The 20,072-nt window shown below is 40.1% G+C and overlaps 1 protein-coding gene across 1 annotated transcript in view; it reads right to left on the bottom strand.

Moving 5' to 3' along the window:
- The window catches only part of LOC149467385 (potassium voltage-gated channel subfamily KQT member 1-like), a 108,340-nt gene that overhangs the window by 18,698 nt on the left and 69,570 nt on the right, over positions 1-20,072 (bottom strand). The window contains exons 10-13 of the mRNA XM_089671883.1: positions 18,787-18,915; positions 17,895-18,096; positions 15,644-15,703; positions 12,789-12,903 (exon numbers count right to left, since the gene is read on the bottom strand). Coding sequence (XP_089528009.1) covers positions 12,789-12,903; positions 15,644-15,703; positions 17,895-18,096; positions 18,787-18,915 — 506 coding nt within the window. The remainder of the gene's footprint in view (positions 1-12,788; positions 12,904-15,643; positions 15,704-17,894; positions 18,097-18,786; positions 18,916-20,072) is intronic.

Raw genomic sequence — 20,072 nt, 5'->3', positions numbered from 1 at the left:
ATTAACCATTTTTTTAAAAACATCTATTTGGCTATTGTTCGATATTTGAGGGTTAAAAAGTGATTTGTTTCTAAAATCAGTATGGGTGAACCTGGTACTAGGGGCACTGTTACTAATACTCCTTGCCCCCGGTAATCCTAAAAAATACTTCTTAATGTTCAGTTTCCTGATGAATTTCTGAGTATCTATATAGATTTTGAACTTATTGGCAGGTGTGGGGGGGGCGTATTTGAGGCCCTTGTCCAAAACCATAATTTCCTCTTTGGACAATTCCGAGCCACTGATATTGAACACCCCTTCCCCTATTATTCTCTTTTTCTTTTGTTTTTTGAGTCCTGCCCTGCATCCCCTCTTCCTCCTGGGCTTCTCCATCCTTCTCTTGGGGGACTCCTCTCTCCTGGGTCCCTCCCTAAAAAATCCTCCCGTGGATAATCTGACCTCAAAGGTTCAAACCTATTGTGTGTAGGGATAGGACTCCTCTCTTCATATCTGTGATATTCCCACCTCCCTTCTGGTGGTGGTCTATCATAATAATGTCCATTGGGTCCCTTATCGTAGTATTGTCCATTGGGTCCCTTATCATAATATTGTCCATTAGGTCCTTTGGGATAATACGGTCTAGGCGGGGGGTACTGATTAGGTGCCGGGTAATAATTGGGCCTAAAATTCTGGAAATTGGGTCTTTGGTTATACGGTTGACCTTTCCCCTGTGGTTTCTTGTAACCCCCATTTCCATTTTTTGGTTTCCACCCATTTCCAGGAGTGCGATAGGCCTGGTTATAGTAGTTATTAGCCATTTTATTAGGTCCTCTATAATAATCAACATATGCAGGTACATTTTTCCCAGCTCCTTCCTTCCTTTCTTTTGTCGGTGTTGTATTGGCTGAGGCTATTTCTACTTCATTCAAAGAGGATTGCCACTTAAATACTTGATCTTTACTCATGTCATTCAAATCTCTCTGGTATTTTTTGAGCTTCCTATTTTTAACTTCCTGGTCCACTTTATCTAAATCCTTGTTTAATCTTTTTGTTAGATTTTGCATTTCCACCGTATCTTTGAGTGGCTCAATTTTTTCTTTAATTTCCCCAATCTGGCTATCCAGATTCCTTATTTTCCTTTGTTTCCTCTTAAGGAGGAACATGACTAATTCTAGCCCTTTTTCATGGAAAAAGTTGAACCACTCCTCTGTCCCTTCAGGGTCTGTTAACCCATCACAGATGGGCACATCCCACCTTAGTCTCCTGGGCACTAGTTTGTCTTTTAAATACTTCTCATGTGTGACTATGTCCCACCACGCCACAACTTTCTTCTCCATGAGGTGGCCCAACTTCCTATATAATGACTCTAAGTCACTGGTGGGACCCCCTTGTGGCTGTTTAAAAATCTCTTCAACATTAATAGACCTATTCTCAAGATATCCAAATACTTCCATAATGCTTGCTGGAGGTAGTAGTAAGGTACTAAACAATTGGAATATAAACAGAGATCCTCCTGCGCAAAAGGTGAATAACCCTACTGTAAGCTGCCAACACTTAATCTGTTACCCAAACAGTGAAAATACCAAAATTACATAAATAGTGCAGCGCTCAAAAACTAACCTATATATACAAATAACTGTGCTCACATGCAATAGTGACACACATATGGTGAAATAACCTAAATATCAAGTGCCACTTAATGATGATCTAAGGTGTTCATAAAGATATGAAAAACGCTTATATACAACGTGGTAAAGAATGCATAAAAACGCATAAATATCAAACGCATAAATACATATAAAAAATAATTATAAATAATTTATAAAGTGCTCCAAATGTGGTAATGAGACCACATTCAATCAAATATATCTTCCAAAAAATCAAGCAAAAAAATAGTCCATAAAAAATAGTGGCAAACACATGCAAAGTGAAAAAGGTGCAAAAATATGCTAAAAAATTGTGCAAAGAAAAAGTGTCCTTGTTCCACAGCAGTGCAAATCTTCCCCTCCTACGGCTAAATTGCCTCCTCACCTCCTTACATCGACCCCTAAGGGCCACACAGCATTCAGGATCTCTCTGGATCCTTATCTCCTGGAGATCAGCACTTCTCCTGCCGTCCTGGATCACTCTGAAGGTATTCCCATTACCCCCACTCAGAAGCTTCTATAGGATAATTACTCACCATCCAGTGAGCAAGAAAGAAAGAGATCCTCTAAGTGCAGTATTTATCAGAGCCAAACGACACTTTAATAACAATGGTTTTACACAAGCATATAGCCACTCACATGTTTTTCCATTCCTCTCGACATGTGGGTGTACTGCATGTAATTAGAAGGACTTCCTGGGTATACCAAGATGGCGGTTGGCACCGGAAGTGCGTCACCGCGTACCGGAAGTTCGGCGTACTGGCGTGCCTACGCGTTACGTCACTCTTACTCGTGACTTCCTCTGGGCTTTGCCCTATGCACGCCTATCCTCCCTTAAGTAGCGGACCTCCTCTGATGACTAATTGTCGGTCCACCCCCTTCTACATTTACACGGAGCGGCCATTTTCTTGGAGCTCATCTCCACTCCAGGAGTGAGGACACCTCTTTCAACCCTAGGGATAGATATGAACGCCAAGCATTCCATCCATCCCTACGATCATCCACCCGACCCTGATTTTTAAAAATTGCTTTATTGAAAACAATTAAAAGAACAACATTTAATATGGGGATTTTAAAATCATTACATAATAGGCTTATACTGTTTTCCAGGATAACTATAGGACCCCAATTGGATACTCCTAAATATTACATACTATCAGTACTAAAAATATACTATTCTTTATTACTAAAATCCATAGAATTATAAATAGCAGAGAAAATTTGGGATTAATTTAAAATAAATTTTGGAGTCATTTTAATATTTGTTCATTCATTATTTATAGATAGATAAATGGGATACCACAGCAATGGAATCCCTATTTATTCCATTACCTACAATTCACCCACACATTTACAAAATTGACTTAAATATCTACACATAAATAAATTATTTGTCATAGCCATGATTCTTCATAAGATAGTTAAAAATCATTTAAAAATCACTAATAAAACATTACTAATAAAACAGTACAAATTGAACTGATTAAAAATCACTGATAAAACAGTTCAAATCGAACTCGACATTTAACCCCTTAGGGACCTGTGTTTGCATATAATAGATCCACTTAGACTCAGTCTGACTCAGAGATAACACTTTATTGCTACCCCTCCAGTGTTTCTTAAACTTTTCCACACCCCAGAATTTCATTTTTCTGGGGTCTTTATTGTGGTACATAGCAAAATGTCTAGAGACATTGTGTTTTGGGAACCCTTTTCTAATGTTTTGGACATGTTCCCTCAGTCTCTTCCATAATGGCCTTTTAGTTCGGCCTATGTACTGGAGTCCACACTGACACTCTATACAGTACACTACCCCTTCGGACCTACAAGTGATAAAATCTTTAATATCATATTTCTGACCGGTGGAGGTGGCAATAAAATCCTTACGTCTTCTGTTTAATCGTTCCGTAGCTACACAAGCGAAACAGTTCTTACACGGAAAAAAACCTTTTTCGTTCAGGAAAGTGATATGATTCTTTATTGGGGGATCTAAAACATTCTTAACCACCTTCGATCTTATTGTGGGAGCTTTTCTATAGATGAATCTCGGAGTATCCGGTAATGACCCCCCTAGTACAGGGTCCAACTTCAAAATACCCCAATGTTTTCTGTAAATATTCTCTACCTTTTTAAAATGTGTATTAAAATCCAATACCACCGCAATTTGGAAATCTGCTTTTTCATCTTTACTTTTATCCCTTAAGAACTGCTCTCTATTAATATTGCCCACTTGGTCTATTTCTGATAATATCCTCTCTTCAGGGTACCCTTTTTGTATAAATCTTGACCCCAGCATTTCTGCTTGATTCAAATAATCACTCTTAGAGGTGCAGTTCCGTCTCAGTCTTACAAACTGCCCCTTAGGGATATTATACAGCCAGGATGGGTAATGGCAGCTCCCCATAGGGATATATCCACTGCGATCGACCATTTTGAAATGCGTTTTGGTTTCTAATTTACCATTTAAAATCCTAATATTAAGGTCTAAAAAATTTAACTCTTCCTTGCTCCACTCCCATGTAAATTTAATATTTTTATCATTTGTATTAAGGTTCGTTAGAAAAACTTGTAAGGTGGTCAATTCTCCTTCCCATACGATGATTACATCATCGATGTACCTTTTATATATATTTAACTCTTTGGGGTACTCTTGATATACCATTTTGCTCTCCCAATGTGCCATAAATAGGTTTGCTACACTTGGCGCAAACCTGGCCCCCATCGCAACACCTCTTATTTGTTTAAAATAATTTTTGTCATGCCAGAAATAGTTATGATGTAAACAAAACTCCAAACACTCTAATATATATTTGCTTTGTGTCCAGGGTAGATTGCTATATGTCCTGAGGCCCCAACTCACTGCTTCCATTGCATCATTATGTCCGATGATTGTATATAGTGAGGAGACATCTGCACTCGCCATATACAACTCACATCCTCCTCTTACTTCTTCTAATGTTTGGATAAGTTGTTTCGTGTCTCTCAAAAAAGACTGAGTACGTTTAACCACCGGTTGCAGGAATTCGTCTATGTATTGTCCCATTCTTGCTAAAACTGACTGTATGCCATTTACTATGGGCCTTCCAGGTGGATTTACAGCATCTTTATGGATTTTCGGAACTGTATATATGACTGGTATTCTGCATGTATCTGGCGTGAGAAACCTTGCTTCTTTTTTATTCAAAATATTTTTCTCCACGCCTTTTTTCACCAATCTCTCCAGCTCTTTTTTATATTGTACCGTGGGGTCTTTTTTCAGGACTTCATAAGTATGAATATCACTTAATTGTTTGGCTAACTCACCTGAATAGTAATCTTTGGACAAAACTACGATGCCTCCCCCTTTGTCCGCTGGTCTGATTACTATGTCATCTCTCTTACTGAGTTTTTTGATACCTATTTCCATACCTATATTCTTATTGATTTTAGGGATAGTTAGTCGTTCTAAGTCAAGATTAACCATTTTTTTAAAAACATCTATTTGGCTATTGTTCGATATTTGAGGGTTAAAAAGTGATTTGTTTCTAAAATCAGTATGTGTGAACCTGGTACTAGGGGCACTGTTACTAATACTCCTTGCCCCCGGTAATCCTAAAAAATACTTCTTAATGTTCAGTTTCCTGATGAATTTCTGAGTATCTATATAGATTTTGAACTTATTGGCAGGTGTGGGGGGGGCGTATTTGAGGCCCTTGTCCAAAACCATAATTTCCTCTTTGGACAATTCCGAGCCACTGATATTGAACACCCCTTCCCCTATTATTCTCTTTTTCTTTTGTTTTTTGAGTCCTGCCCTGCATCCCCTCTTCCTCCTGGGCTTCTCCATCCTTCTCTTGGGGGACTCCTCTCTCCTGGGTCCCTCCCTAAAAAATCCTCCCGTGGATAATCTGACCTCAAAGGTTCAAACCTATTGTGTGTAGGGATAGGACTCCTCTCTTCATATCTGTGATATTCCCACCTCCCTTCTGGTGGTGGTCTATCATAATAATGTCCATTGGGTCCCTTATCGTAGTATTGTCCATTGGGTCCCTTATCATAATATTGTCCATTAGGTCCTTTGGGATAATACGGTCTAGGCGGGGGGTACTGATTAGGTGCCGGGTAATAATTGGGCCTAAAATTCTGGAAATTGGGTCTTTGGTTATACGGTTGACCTTTCCCCTGTGGTTTCTTGTAACCCCCATTTCCATTTTTTGGTTTCCACCCATTTCCAGGAGTGCGATAGGCCTGGTTATAGTAGTTATTAGCCATTTTATTAGGTCCTCTATAATAATCAACATATGCAGGTACATTTTTCCCAGCTCCTTCCTTCCTTTCTTTTGTCGGTGTTGTATTGGCTGAGGCTATTTCTACTTCATTCAAAGAGGATTGCCACTTAAATACTTGATCTTTACTCATGTCATTCAAATCTCTCTGGTATTTTTTGAGCTTCCTATTTTTAACTTCCTGGTCCACTTTATCTAAATCCTTGTTTAATCTTTTTGTTAGATTTTGCATTTCCACCGTATCTTTGAGTGGCTCAATTTTTTCTTTAATTTCCCCAATCTGGCTATCCAGATTCCTTATTTTCCTTTGTTTCCTCTTAAGGAGGAACATGACTAATTCTAGCCCTTTTTCATGGAAAAAGTTGAACCACTCCTCTGTCCCTTCAGGGTCTGTTAACCCATCACAGATGGGCACATCCCACCTTAGTCTCCTGGGCACTAGTTTGTCTTTTAAATACTTCTCATGTGTGACTATGTCCCACCACGCCACAACTTTCTTCTCCATGAGGTGGCCCAACTTCCTATATAATGACTCTAAGTCACTGGTGGGACCCCCTTGTGGCTGTTTAAAAATCTCTTCAACATTAATAGACCTATTCTCAAGATATCCAAATACTTCCATAATGCTTGCTGGAGGTAGTAGTAAGGTACTAAACAATTGGAATATAAACAGAGATCCTCCTGCGCAAAAGGTGAATAACCCTACTGTAAGCTGCCAACACTTAATCTGTTACCCAAACAGTGAAAATACCAAAATTACATAAATAGTGCAGCGCTCAAAAACTAACCTATATATACAAATAACTGTGCTCACATGCAATAGTGACACACATATGGTGAAATAACCTAAATATCAAGTGCCACTTAATGATGATCTAAGGTGTTCATAAAGATATGAAAAACGCTTATATACAACGTGGTAAAGAATGCATAAAAACGCATAAATATCAAACGCATAAATACATATAAAAAATAATTATAAATAATTTATAAAGTGCTCCAAATGTGGTAATGAGACCACATTCAATCAAATATATCTTCCAAAAAATCAAGCAAAAAAATAGTCCATAAAAAATAGTGGCAAACACATGCAAAGTGAAAAAGGTGCAAAAATATGCTAAAAAATTGTGCAAAGTTTTGTGGAGTTGTGGAGTTTTGTGGAGTTTTGTTTACATCATAACTATTTCTGGCATGACAAAAATTATTTTAAACAAATAAGAGGTGTTGCGATGGGGGCCAGGTTTGCGCCAAGTGTAGCAAACCTATTTATGGCACATTGGGAGAGCAAAATGGTATATCAAGAGTACCCCAAAGAGTTAAATATATATAAAAGGTACATCGATGATGTAATCATCGTATGGGAAGGAGAATTGACCACCTTACAAGTTTTTCTAACGAACCTTAATACAAATGATAAAAATATTAAATTTACATGGGAGTGGAGCAAGGAAGAGTTAAATTTTTTAGACCTTAATATTAGGATTTTAAATGGTAAATTAGAAACCAAAACGCATTTCAAAATGGTCGATCGCAATGGATATATCCCTATGGGGAGCTGCCATTACCCATCCTGGCTGTATAATATCCCTAAGGGGCAGTTTGTAAGACTGAGACGGAACTGCACCTCTAAGAGTGATTATTTGAATCAAGCAGAAATGCTGGGGTCAAGATTTATACAAAAAGGGTACCCTGAAGAGAGGATATTATCAGAAATAGACCAAGTGGGCAATATTAATAGAGAGCAGTTCTTAAGGGATAAAAGTAAAGATGAAAAAGCAGATTTCCAAATTGCGGTGGTATTGGATTTTAATACACATTTTAAAAAGGTAGAGAATATTTACAGAAAACATTGGGGTATTTTGAAGTTGGACCCTGTACTAGGGGGGTCATTACCGGATACTCCGAGATTCATCTATAGAAAAGCTCCCACAATAAGATCGAAGGTGGTTAAGAATGTTTTAGATCCCCCAATAAAGAATCATATCACTTTCCTGAACGAAAAAGGTTTTTTTCCGTGTAAGAACTGTTTCGCTTGTGTAGCTACGGAACGATTAAACAGAAGACGTAAGGATTTTATTGCCACCTCCACCGGTCAGAAATATGATATTAAAGATTTTATCACTTGTAGGTCCGAAGGGGTAGTGTACTGTATAGAGTGTCAGTGTGGACTCCAGTACATAGGCCGAACTAAAAGGCCATTATGGAAGAGACTGAGGGAACATGTCCAAAACATTAGAAAAGGGTTCCCAAAACACAATGTCTCTAGACATTTTGCTATGTACCACAATAAAGACCCCAGAAAAATGAAATTCTGGGGTGTGGAAAAGTTTAAGAAACACTGGAGGGGTAGCAATAAAGTGTTATCTCTGAGTCAGACTGAGTCTAAGTGGATCTATTATATGCAAACACAGGTCCCTAAGGGGTTAAATGTCGAGTTCGATTTGAACTGTTTTATCAGTGATTTTTAATCAGTTCAATTTGTACTGTTTTATTAGTAATGTTTTATTAGTGATTTTTAAATGATTTTTAACTATCTTATGAAGAATCATGGCTATGACAAATAATTTATTTATGTGTAGATATTTAAGTCAATTTTGTAAATGTGTGGGTGAATTGTAGGTAATGGAATAAATAGGGATTCCATTGCTGTGGTATCCCATTTATCTATCTATAAATAATGAATGAACAAATATTAAAATGACTCCAAAATTTATTTTAAATTAATCCCAAATTTTCTCTGCTATTTATAATTCTATGGATTTTAGTAATAAAGAATAGTATATTTTTAGTACTGATAGTATGTAATATTTAGGAGTATCCAATTGGGGTCCTATAGTTATCCTGGAAAACAGTATAAGCCTATTATGTAATGATTTTAAAATCCCCATATTAAATGTTGTTCTTTTAATTGTTTTCAATAAAGCAATTTTTAAAAATCAGGGTCGGGTGGATGATCGTAGGGATGGATGGAATGCTTGGCGTTCATATCTATCCCTAGGGTTGAAAGAGGTGTCCTCACTCCTGGAGTGGAGATGAGCTCCAAGAAAATGGCCGCTCCGTGTAAATGTAGAAGGGGGTGGACCGACAATTAGTCATCAGAGGAGGTCCGCTACTTAAGGGAGGATAGGCGTGCATAGGGCAAAGCCCAGAGGAAGTCACGAGTAAGAGTGACGTAACGCGTAGGCACGCCAGTACGCCGAACTTCCGGTACGCGGTGACGCACTTCCGGTGCCAACCGCCATCTTGGTATACCCAGGAAGTCCTTCTAATTACATGCAGTACACCCACATGTCGAGAGGAATGGAAAAACATGTGAGTGGCTATATGCTTGTGTAAAACCATTGTTATTAAAGTGTCGTTTGGCTCTGATAAATACTGCACTTAGAGGATCTCTTTCTTTCTTGCTCACTGGATGGTGAGTAATTATCCTATAGAAGCTTCTGAGTGGGGGTAATGGGAATACCTTCAGAGTGATCCAGGACGGCAGGAGAAGTGCTGATCTCCAGGAGATAAGGATCCAGAGAGATCCTGAATGCTGTGTGGCCCTTAGGGGTCGATGTAAGGAGGTGAGGAGGCAATTTAGCCGTAGGAGGGGAAGATTTGCACTGCTGTGGAACAAGGACACTTTTTCTTTGCACAATTTTTTAGCATATTTTTGCACCTTTTTCACTTTGCATGTGTTTGCCACTATTTTTTATGGACTATTTTTTTGCTTGATTTTTTGGAAGATATATTTGATTGAATGTGGTCTCATTACCACATTTGGAGCACTTTATAAATTATTTATAATTATTTTTTATATGTATTTATGCGTTTGATATTTATGCGTTTTTATGCATTCTTTACCATGTTGTATATAAGCGTTTTTCATATCTTTATGAACACCTTAGATCATCATTAAGTGGCACTTGATATTTAGGTTATTTCACCATATGTGTGTCACTATTGCATGTGAGCACAGTTATTTGTATATATAGGTTAGTTTTTGAGCGCTGCACTATTTATGTAATTTCAAACAGTACTGGCCCTCCTTGAGAGAAGTTGATGATCTAATTGACTTCTGTGGAAGGAGAATGTTGGAACACTTTTCTTAATCAATTGGATGCATCAGCATATTCTGACAACAGGGGGAAGCGGTTATCAGAATGCAATGTCCCAGCAGGTGGGGGGGGGGGGGGGGATTTCTCCATCCACCTCCTGTGTGGATGAAGGAATCTGTTAGTTTTTTTTCATTCAACCAATGAAAAAAACGAATCTTCTGTGGCCAGCTTTAGGCAAAAGCAGGTAAACGGAGATGTGGGAACACAAGAATGTAACCTATGGTGCTGAGGTGTTTACTGCATTCAATTTACAAATTGCTCTTAAACATAAAAGGAAGTGTACTTTTTACTCATTCATCCAAAGCATGCACACTTGGGAGGCACACTCACACTCAAGCATGCAGAGGCACATGTATAAAAATGGATATAAAAATGTAATATTAGTAACAATAAGCAAGCCATGGCAATTGTAGGGACCATGTGTCTTTGGTCCAGAGCTTTTCGTTTTATAACAATATACTGTTAGGTAGTGCAGCTGCCTTTTCATCCATTTTTATACACATCTACCCGCACACATCCTCACCTGCTCATTGAGCTGTTGGGAAGACAAAGCATAACCGTTATACAGACAAGGATGGGCACAGATAAAAACTCATATATTAGACATCAAAAGCAGTAAGAGAAAACACACATTAAATACAAACTAATTCAATAGATAGAAAGGCTCTCTAGCATGTTGACGTAAAAATGTAAAGGTATATTGTATGCAATCTTCTCTCATCTGCCATGCTGGCCATACATGTAACCACACTACAAGGTAATGATGAGGGCACAGGATCCCAATTTCAAATTTGTTGTTTGTTATAGAATATCCTAAATGAAGTGCAGTGACACAGGTTAGGCAGCTTTTATTCACAAAGGGGTCTGGACCGCAGACCAAGAGATATTTAGAAGACAAGAATCGCCATGCCAAAACTACCTTTTATTAAGTGTTCTTGCATGGCAAGACCACTTACTGTTATCTCACATATATATTCTTATTATTATAGCCAAATTTACCACCCTAACTCCTCCCACAGTTTTTACACTACATAGACAGTAATATTGGTGTGCTATTACTTTGTGGAATGTTTCGCCGAATGGTTCACGAAATATCAGCGTTTTTGTGGTGAAATTGGTCCCATAGGAATGAATGGCGGAATGTTCAAAACTAAAGTGGGAGCTGACAAAAGCTAGAGTGTGAGCTGAAAAATCAGGACATGATTTCTAAACTGCCATCACTCCCTCATTTTCAAGCCCACCTAAACAAATCTTATATCAAAACGTTCAGCTATCCCTGCTGCCACTAAAAATGTCCACGGCTAAGCCATAGTCCTGATAGTTTTCACAATATGGCCATTTGTTTGCAACTCACGCCGCCCATTGACATTCATTGAAACTCCACTCTAGCCACCTCAAATTTGAAGGGCAATTTCTAAACTGCGACTGTGCCTTCACTTTTAATATTTCAGAGACATACTATGCATCAAAATGTAGGTCTGGGTCTTGTAATTCTCACAATATAAAGCTCTTCGGTGTAGGATTTATAATTTTTAAACTACAACAGTTTGAAGATGGCAACCGCCAGTGAAGTGAGCAAGTTGGAGCAGTTTGTTTTTAACCGCTCTTCTCTGTCCTTGCTGTAGAGTGAGTTGCCATAGGAACCCAGGTGTGTGAGCAGGCAGCAGAGTGACAAGCCACTCCACCCAGTTACTCCGCCCACTCCAGTTGTAGACTACTGGTGGAGGCAAGAACACTTCACACAATTTCCCCAGAAATTGTAGCTTTTCTAGTTTCTTAATATTAAACTGTAGGTACAAGCGACCACATTTGAGAGTTCTTGGGTTTCCCTTCCCCTGGGCTCAGTGTGCTTGTTTTATGTCTGAAAGATGTGCTTCTTTAATTGAAATAATCTAATTTGTAATGATTGTATGGATACCTGTTTGGCCAGCACACATTTTTGGAAGAGGCAGGAAAACTGCACTGTGCAGGAAAAAAAAAAAATCACCAAACTTAGGCTGACCATACATTATTCAATTTTCCTTCAGATTTACCAAAACCATATAATATGAGGTCAAACCTAAACACTTTCAATTTGAATGCAATCAGGTAGACCTTTGCACTACATGGTTAAAGGTAAATCTATAGGAAATTGAATAAGAAAATTGTATAATGTTTGGCCATAGTATTTTGTTTAGTTATTGTACTTTTCCATTTGTATATGTGGAAGCCAGCCACATTGCTTTAAAGCAGTTTATACAGAACAACAAATTCTTCCCTTAAAGTGAACCTGTGCTTTGCCCATATAGGAAGTAAAGGGAAAATGGAGTGGTGGTGGACTATCTCTCCTAACTGGCCAATTACCAAGAACCAAGGCTATCCCATGGGAAGATAGGGATGATCACATGCTCCCCATATCTTGGCGCACTGAATATTTCTACTTGCATTGGTATCTGAAAGAAGCAGCAGGGAAGAGAAGGTGAGTCTGTGGTGCTGGGGAAGGTGGTAGTTAAGTAAATGTGATGTTTGCCCTGCCTGATCAAAACACAGGTTCACTTTAAGGCGTCAGTCCATCAAAAACTGATATTTCAGTTTGATACATTCTGGAAAGTTAAAGCAACATTTTTTCAGATCTCTCCGGGACTACAGGCATAAAAAGGTCTGTATGCTTATCATATACATTTAAAGTCTCCAAGAGATAAGAAAAAAAAGCCAGTGGAGACTCAGTTTTATCCCTCAAACCTGCAGCTGAAATATCACTTTTTGACTGGAGTGGTCTTGATAGAATTTCATCCTACTGCTAGTGTAAAGGTCCTTACTGTGAGATGTCGGTGACCGGAGGCAGTTGACTCTCCTCGCTCATGGCGTCCATATCATCTGTGTAGCTGTTAGTCCTGGAGATGTCTGGGAAGGATTCATCTGGCCGATTCTTCCCTGCACAGGAAATATTACAGATACGCATTCACCAACAATGAAGGAATAATAGAAAATATCTTCTCTTTACTTAAAATATCTTCTGTTTGGGCATCTAGTAACTTTATTATGACTAATTCCTTTGTGATTAAGTATGATTTATAGCTTATATTTATAACCAGAGAATGTTCTACTCTGTCTATTAGAGGCAATGTCTTCTCAACCTTCTGACTGGGTCAAATAGGTGAAATAGGGAATAATAGGGTCATAGGAGTGAAGTAGGGGAGTAGGTGACTGGTAACTCACAAAAGTAGATTAGGGGCTGGTACCTCACAGGAGTGGAGGAGGTAGCTGGTAAGTCACCCGAGTGGATTAAGGAGCTAGTAGCTCAAAGGAGTGGAGTAAGGGGCTGGCACATCATAGGTGAGGAGTAGGTAGCTGGTAAGGAGTATGTAGCTGGTAACTACAGAAGTGGATTAGGGGAGCTGGCAACTCAAAGGAGTGTAGCAGGTGCATTTATCTCACAGGAGTGAAGTAGGTGGATGGTAACTTACAAAAGTGAATTAGGGGTTTGGCAACTCAAAGGAGTGGAGTAGGAGGTTTATACCTCACAGGATTGGAGTAGGTGGATCGTAACTCACAGAAGTGGATTAGTGAGCTGGTAACTCAAAGGAGTGTAGCAGGTGCAGATATCTCACAGGAGTGAAGTAGGTGAATGGTAACTTAAAAAATTGGATTAATGAGCTGGTAACTCAAAGGAGTGAAGTAGGGGGTTGGTAAATCACAGAAGTGGAGTAGAGGGCTGATAAATCAGTAGTGTCATAGGAGTAGATAAAAAGGTTCGCCAAGTTATAGTTGTGCAGAATGTGAATTAAAGAGTGATATGAGTGTATTAAGTATGGAGTACAATGCTGGTGGAGACATACCACAGCAGGGGACCAGGAGAAGAATACTCTACCAAGTAGGAGCGTGGTAAAGTAATAGGGGTGAAGAAGAAGGCTGCCAGAATCATAGAAGTTGAGTAGGGCACAAGGAGAGTAACAGAAGGAGAATGATGGTGTCATAAGAGTGGAGTAGGAAATTGCATGCTGGTAGTGTGAAAGGAACAGTTTTTTAGAACACAGAGCCATCTCACATATGGTAGATTAACAAAAGCAGACCCCTCCAGCAGTGCTGGAACAAGGTCATTCAGCGCCCAGGGTAAAAAAGCCAAACTGCTCCCCCTTCAATATGTGCAAGCTTAAGGGATGCTACCCCCAGCAGTCATCCATTTGTCAAAATGCCTTGTATCAGAATGAGCTTGCTGGTTCCCCCACCCATACAGTAAACCGCTGTGCCCAGGGCAGCTGCCCCTCCTGCCCACCCCTTGTCCCAGCCCTGCTCTCCAATCTACCACTCTCTGGAGGAAGATCAATTAAACAGGGTTGAAAATCTAGTCCAATCCCTGTATTTCTCTTGAGATGAGCCCCACTGAAAGCATCTGCTTCCTGCTCCCCCTTCTTATCTCCTTTTTCTCCTCTCTGCACTCACACCAAAGATACAGCAAGCTCGGGCTAACTGGACTAAAAAAATTTTCTCTCAAATGAGAAGGGGCAACATTCACTCACAAGGGCCAATCTAATATTAACAAAGTTGCAGAGTGAAAAAAAAATGATTACAAGTATAAAGTACCGAAATCCATTGCACACATGACTGATAACAGCAAAATACATTGATGTGACAAAAAAGACACAACCGGTGATTGACGAAACAAAAAAAACCATTAGGATGTAAAACTAAAAAATTAAACAAAAGTAAGCTAATGTTGAAGACACATGAGAAAAATACTTTTATATATCCAGCTATCCAATGCAATGTGTCAGTGAGTGATGACATCATCACGATCCCACAGCCTGCTCTTATAGTGCCTGCTGATCTGTGTCAGTGTTTTTGGTGCTGTGTTGTGTCAGATCTGTCACTGTATGGGATTGCTCAGTTCAGGTGTTCTCTGTGTGTGTATGGGCTGGGCTGCCTGCTGTCACAGCATTTTATCTCCCCCCATTGACAGATCCCAGGCTGGAATTCCTCAGGCAGAGTGTGGATCCATCATCCTCTACTCACTGCAACTGTCTCCCTGCCACTGCCAGCCACAGACACAATCCGTCCTTGACACTGATTTTGTCTTTAATATTGGTGCTGGTGGCATCTTATGGCAATTATTTGTGCAAATTAAAAGAAATTTAGAAGTTTCATGTTTGTTTGATTTATTATTTTCTACTGTTTTTGAAAAAAAAATTTTTTTTGGGGGGGGAGAGCTGGCCTTGCCTATGGCTCAAAAGACTAGCCCCGGCCCTGCATGTGGGTGTTATTTAGGGTGGTCTGCATGCACATGCAGCCTGCCTAGATATAACCACTCCCACAAACTGACACCCACCCATCAAGACATTTCTGTATCTGCATAACTCTTACCAAGAGCTTGCCTACAGCTATCAGTACTCTTGCAAGGAGTACTGAGATGGTGGTTGATGTTTTCAGGAAGCTATGTAGTGCACCCCGATGGACCCTCCCACCAGCCATGATCTGCCTGAATTCATAGAGAATCACAGACACCTAGTGATGGCATGCTAGATCTATAATAAGATATATAATGAAAAGGAAAAGTTTTATTTAAAAATGTTATTAGCATGTTGATGACAGGGGACGGAGGAACCAGGGAAGACAAAATACAAGCAGATTAAACTTCAGCTTTAAGGACACCTGTGTAATCCTGAGCAAGAGATACCTTGTGCGGTGGAGTAACTGGATGTGCAGATAGTAAGGGTGGACCAAGATCGGCAACGACCTGTCAGAAAGAGTGAAAAGACAGGAAAGGAAAGAAAAAAGCTGAGAAGTCTGAAAGTAAGGTAAAGATCTAAAAACATGGAGGCTGAAGAGGGTTCAAATCCCTCAAGTGTATCTCTAACAAAACCTTTTTGGTTTGGTTTTATATAGTGGGAATAGTTAGGAACCCCGTCAGGAAAGGTTTAACCTATTGGTCCTGATGACCATTGTGCTGGGAACTCCAAAGTGATGTGATAAAACAGGAGGTAAGGGGGAAATCTTCCAATGGACACCTGCTCTGGTAATAACTAAGAGGGTATTTTTCTGACTTTGGAGAGAATTCTAACTTCCTGTTGTGTTTCTAGTACAGGATGTCAGTAGAAATTTTCCCAATGGGGCTCTTCCCTACTCTTTCCAAAAACGTTCTGAATAGAGATACACTTTAAGGTTTATGAGCGAAGCCCCCAGGGCTTATTAAAGTGGAACTAAAATCTCCTCCTTGCAAGCGGGTAGGCTCTTTATTGCGGGAGTGACCTGCAGTGTCTCTTCAGCAATAAAATAAAACTACCTGCCTGCTAGCAGTCTTCTTTAGAATGTACACTGACCAATGCAAGAGCAGTACAAGTCCTGTGTACTGGGATGACTGAACTCCAGTGCATGCACAGGAGAAACGCTATCCTGTGCATGCCAATAAAAACGACCATAGCTTGGCACCTGGGTAGAAGATACCGGCGCCAGACATCAGACCATTGAAGGACAGGTAGTAGTTCCACTTTAAAGGCTAGTTCACACCAGAATGTGGTGCAGGAAACCTGGGTTCCAATGCGTGTTTCCCAAACCGCATTAAGAAAGCACTGCAGCTGGTGTCAGTGTTAACTCAACGACACCCCAAATGCAGGTTGCAAACGCAGGGTGTTTGCCTGCACTGGATCACATGGTACAGTAGAACCATGCAATCAAGTTACTGTGCATTTTCTAAAGTAGTACATGCACTACTTTTGGTGCAGTCTGGTGCAATTTCATACAATGAAATTATACTGCACCCAGATTGCATGTGAATCGCACAGGAACGCATAGTGCGCTCCTAGGCGATTCATGGTGTGAACCGTCCCTAAGCCCAGGTTGGCACTTGTATATTGCAGCTTTAGCATTTCTCACATTTCTGTCCATGTATATGACTGCTCCCTGGGAATGATTCACCCATATTTGGCACATTTCCATTAGTGTGAAAATAGCCCAGGCAAATCGATTTTTCAGATAATATTCCCAATTTCATTGAAGTCTGAAACATAAGTTTGTGATAACGTAACGCATACATTACTGCAATGAACGTTATCTGCATTAGATCGCTGCAATGCCACTAATTTAGCATGGCACCTCAAGGCAATGTAGTTATGATGCAAATGTGCTGCTGGGGAACCGTGTGTATTAGTGCGCTGCTTCAGGAAAAAATGTTGTGCTTGTTTTTTGGTCTGTTTCTGTGCGATGGCAGCCAATTCTAAATGTTCTTATTTTGGCCAGCTACGTTTCCAATTCATTTCTCCACCCTGATCCCTGTGCAGTTCACCAGTAGCCATTGTCTGCTAAACTAGGCTAGGTGCAGTGTGCAGGTGACATGTACTTAAAGTAGATGTAAACCCAATCACTAAAGTTGCATATATAAGCCTTAACATGTTAATATAAATTCAAAAGTCATTTTAAATGTTTTAAAATATTTTGCTTTCATCAAAATAGTAGCTGGTGATGTTGCCATGAAGGTCCTTGTTCAGGCAATTTCTTTTATGGGAGATATGAGATAGGAAAAAGTGAAAATGAATAAAATATCAAGCAAATTGTAGGACACTCAGTGCTTGAACAAACTGCAAGTTCTTTCCTGGCACAAGTACAAAGCAAGCCAACTGCTTTTATTTTAGTTGCAGTAATAAAGTATGAAATGTACCAAAGACATAAGAAAAAAAAAAGATCAGTGACATCATGCTGTACATAGCCTGAGCAGAGCTGTGGGAGGGACCCAACAGGCCCCGCCCACTACAGGCTGCCAGCCGAAAACTACAAGAGGGGTCGGAGACAAGACCAGTCACCCTGCTTATGGAGAGAGAGCAGCAGTGACTGGTCCTTGTAAGAGGAAACTCCAGCACAGTGGCAATGCATAGGAGAAGATTAGACTTCAAAATATCTTAAACAAACAACACCTCAAGACCATGGCTCCCTACCTGTCTGGCTCTGGAAGTTTAGGCTGCTTTTGTCCCCCTCCGTGTGATGGTAGGTGATGTGAGGCACAGACAGGGCATTTTCAGGGGCTGACACCTGGGGACCCGAGGGCATCGGAGTCAGGCATAGAGGAGCCAGGGTGGGGCTGGTGGGGGTGACAAGGGCCTCGTGCAGAGATTTGGTCTTCTTCCTACTTCTTCTGTTCTGGGGGAAGAGCAAGGAATTTCAGTCACCAAACAGTACATTTGAAGTTGCATTTCTACTTATAGAAGGTCAGTGTTTGCATAGATTTAGGTCCCTCCTCCCAGACAAAAGTGGTTGCCAATTCTTTCTGAAGAAGTTAGTGTGGCATTGTGGGAAGATGGTACGGGCATGCCCGACTTAAAACTAATATACCATATAATGTATTTCCCTGGATAGGAAAACTGGCCTTGACACCACCCTAACCTTTTTATTTCAGCTTTGTCTAGAACGGAGAAGGAATCAAACGCCTGTCAGCTTTTTTGCTTTTCTGGGCTCTGCTAGAGAGATTTCCCCTCACTTCCTGCTCTGGGACAACCTTTTTACCAAACAGGAAGTGAAAAATATCGCTCCAATTGAGCCTCCAATGGCAGTAAAACCTAATAGGAGCTCTAACCTTTCTCCACTCCACTTTAAACTGTAGACTTCTGAAGGAGATAGTCTCATTTTAGAATCTGTTTACTTGCGTTACCATTTAGAAGGGCATTTAGAAGGGACTACCACTCTCCCCAATGGATTTTACAATTATTTCATATCATGGGGGCAGAAGTGGGAAACATTCAGCACCACTGAGTTGATAGCTATATACAAAAGGAGCAACTCTAGTGTTGGTGATTGAAGACTATCTGACTAGTCTTGCTGGAATCCCCGGACCTGTCTTCGTGCACCAGGACTACCCGCTGTCGGCGCCGCCTTGTTACTCTGGTCTGGAGGGGTCAGGTAGATCTTCCAGGTGGCTGTAGAGTTGTAGGACTTCTCTGCAGCGTAACACCTCCAAAGGGTCTGCACGACACATAATCACACATATGTTATAGTAATTACATGCAAGGAAAATAATTTTGCCATGTTCCAGACATTTAAAGAAAAACAGCAGCTTTATAAGATAAAATATTTATTACATACAATTACAATGCAATCTGTTTAATACTTTAATGTGAACCTGCTCAGCCATTTGAAACTTTGACATTTAAAAATCCTATAAGAAGAAGGCACCGCTGGGTATCTGTTTTTTGTTAGACAGAAAACCCTTCTGTGTGTGCCTCTGTGACAATGGGTACACTCTGTCACCCTCATGGTGCTAAGGTCCATCCATACACCACCTTTCTACTGTGTTTGGCCTTGTTTTAATCTCTCTTGCCTATCATTTTCCATCCCTCTCTCACTTCCATCTCCATTTTCTTTTTCTCGCCCCTGATTTAGTCTGTCTATTATGCACTCCATCTTCTTGCTACTATTGTCTCTTCTGTTCCTTCTTTCTTTTACTCACTCACTTTATTTTTACTCCTGTCTTCCTCTTGTCTTGTCTCTATTGGTCTTTCTCTCTCTCCATCTGGTTTCTTTCTACTTCTGTTTCTCCATTGCTCTCTTATCTTCTCTCTACTGCCTCTCTCTGCTTGGTTTAGTCCTCTCACTATCATTGTCTCCCGTTTGCCTTCTCCATCTTGTCTTTTCTCTCTCTTGTCCTCTTTCTATAGCTCTCCCTCTTTCCCTTTCGTTTGTCTTTTCTCTGTTGCTCTGTCTCCCTCTTGTCTTCTATCATTCTCTTCCTCTTGTCTGCTCTTTCTCGTCTTCTCTCTGTTACTCTCTCCCTCTTGTCTTCTCTCTCTGTCTCGTCTTTTATATGTTGCTCTTTCCCTATTGGCTTCTCTCTTTTTCTCCCGTCTTCTCTCTTATCCATTTTCCTCTTCTATTGCTCTCTATAGCATTTCTTCTCTATGCCACTCTCTTTCCTGTCCTCCTCTCACTTGTCTTCTCGCTTATCTCTCTCTTTTCTTCTCTCCAATGCAGCCTTCTCTTGTTTTCTCTCTCTTTCTCACTTTCTTTCTATGTTTCTCTCTTTTATCTTTTTTCTTCCACTCACCTCTGCCTTCTCTTTCTCTCTTTCCACTGTGTTCTCTCTATAGCTCTCTTTGTATTGTCTTCTCTAACTTTCTAATTCT

This window comes from Staurois parvus, unplaced genomic scaffold, assembly GCF_062004578.1.
Source record: "Staurois parvus isolate SC_StPar_1 unplaced genomic scaffold, SC_StPar_1.0 ptg000114l, whole genome shotgun sequence".
NCBI classification, from domain to species: Eukaryota; Metazoa; Chordata; class Amphibia; order Anura; family Ranidae; genus Staurois; species Staurois parvus.
Note: the sequence above shows the minus strand (reverse complement) of the source record. Positions and strands in the feature narration are given on the sequence as shown.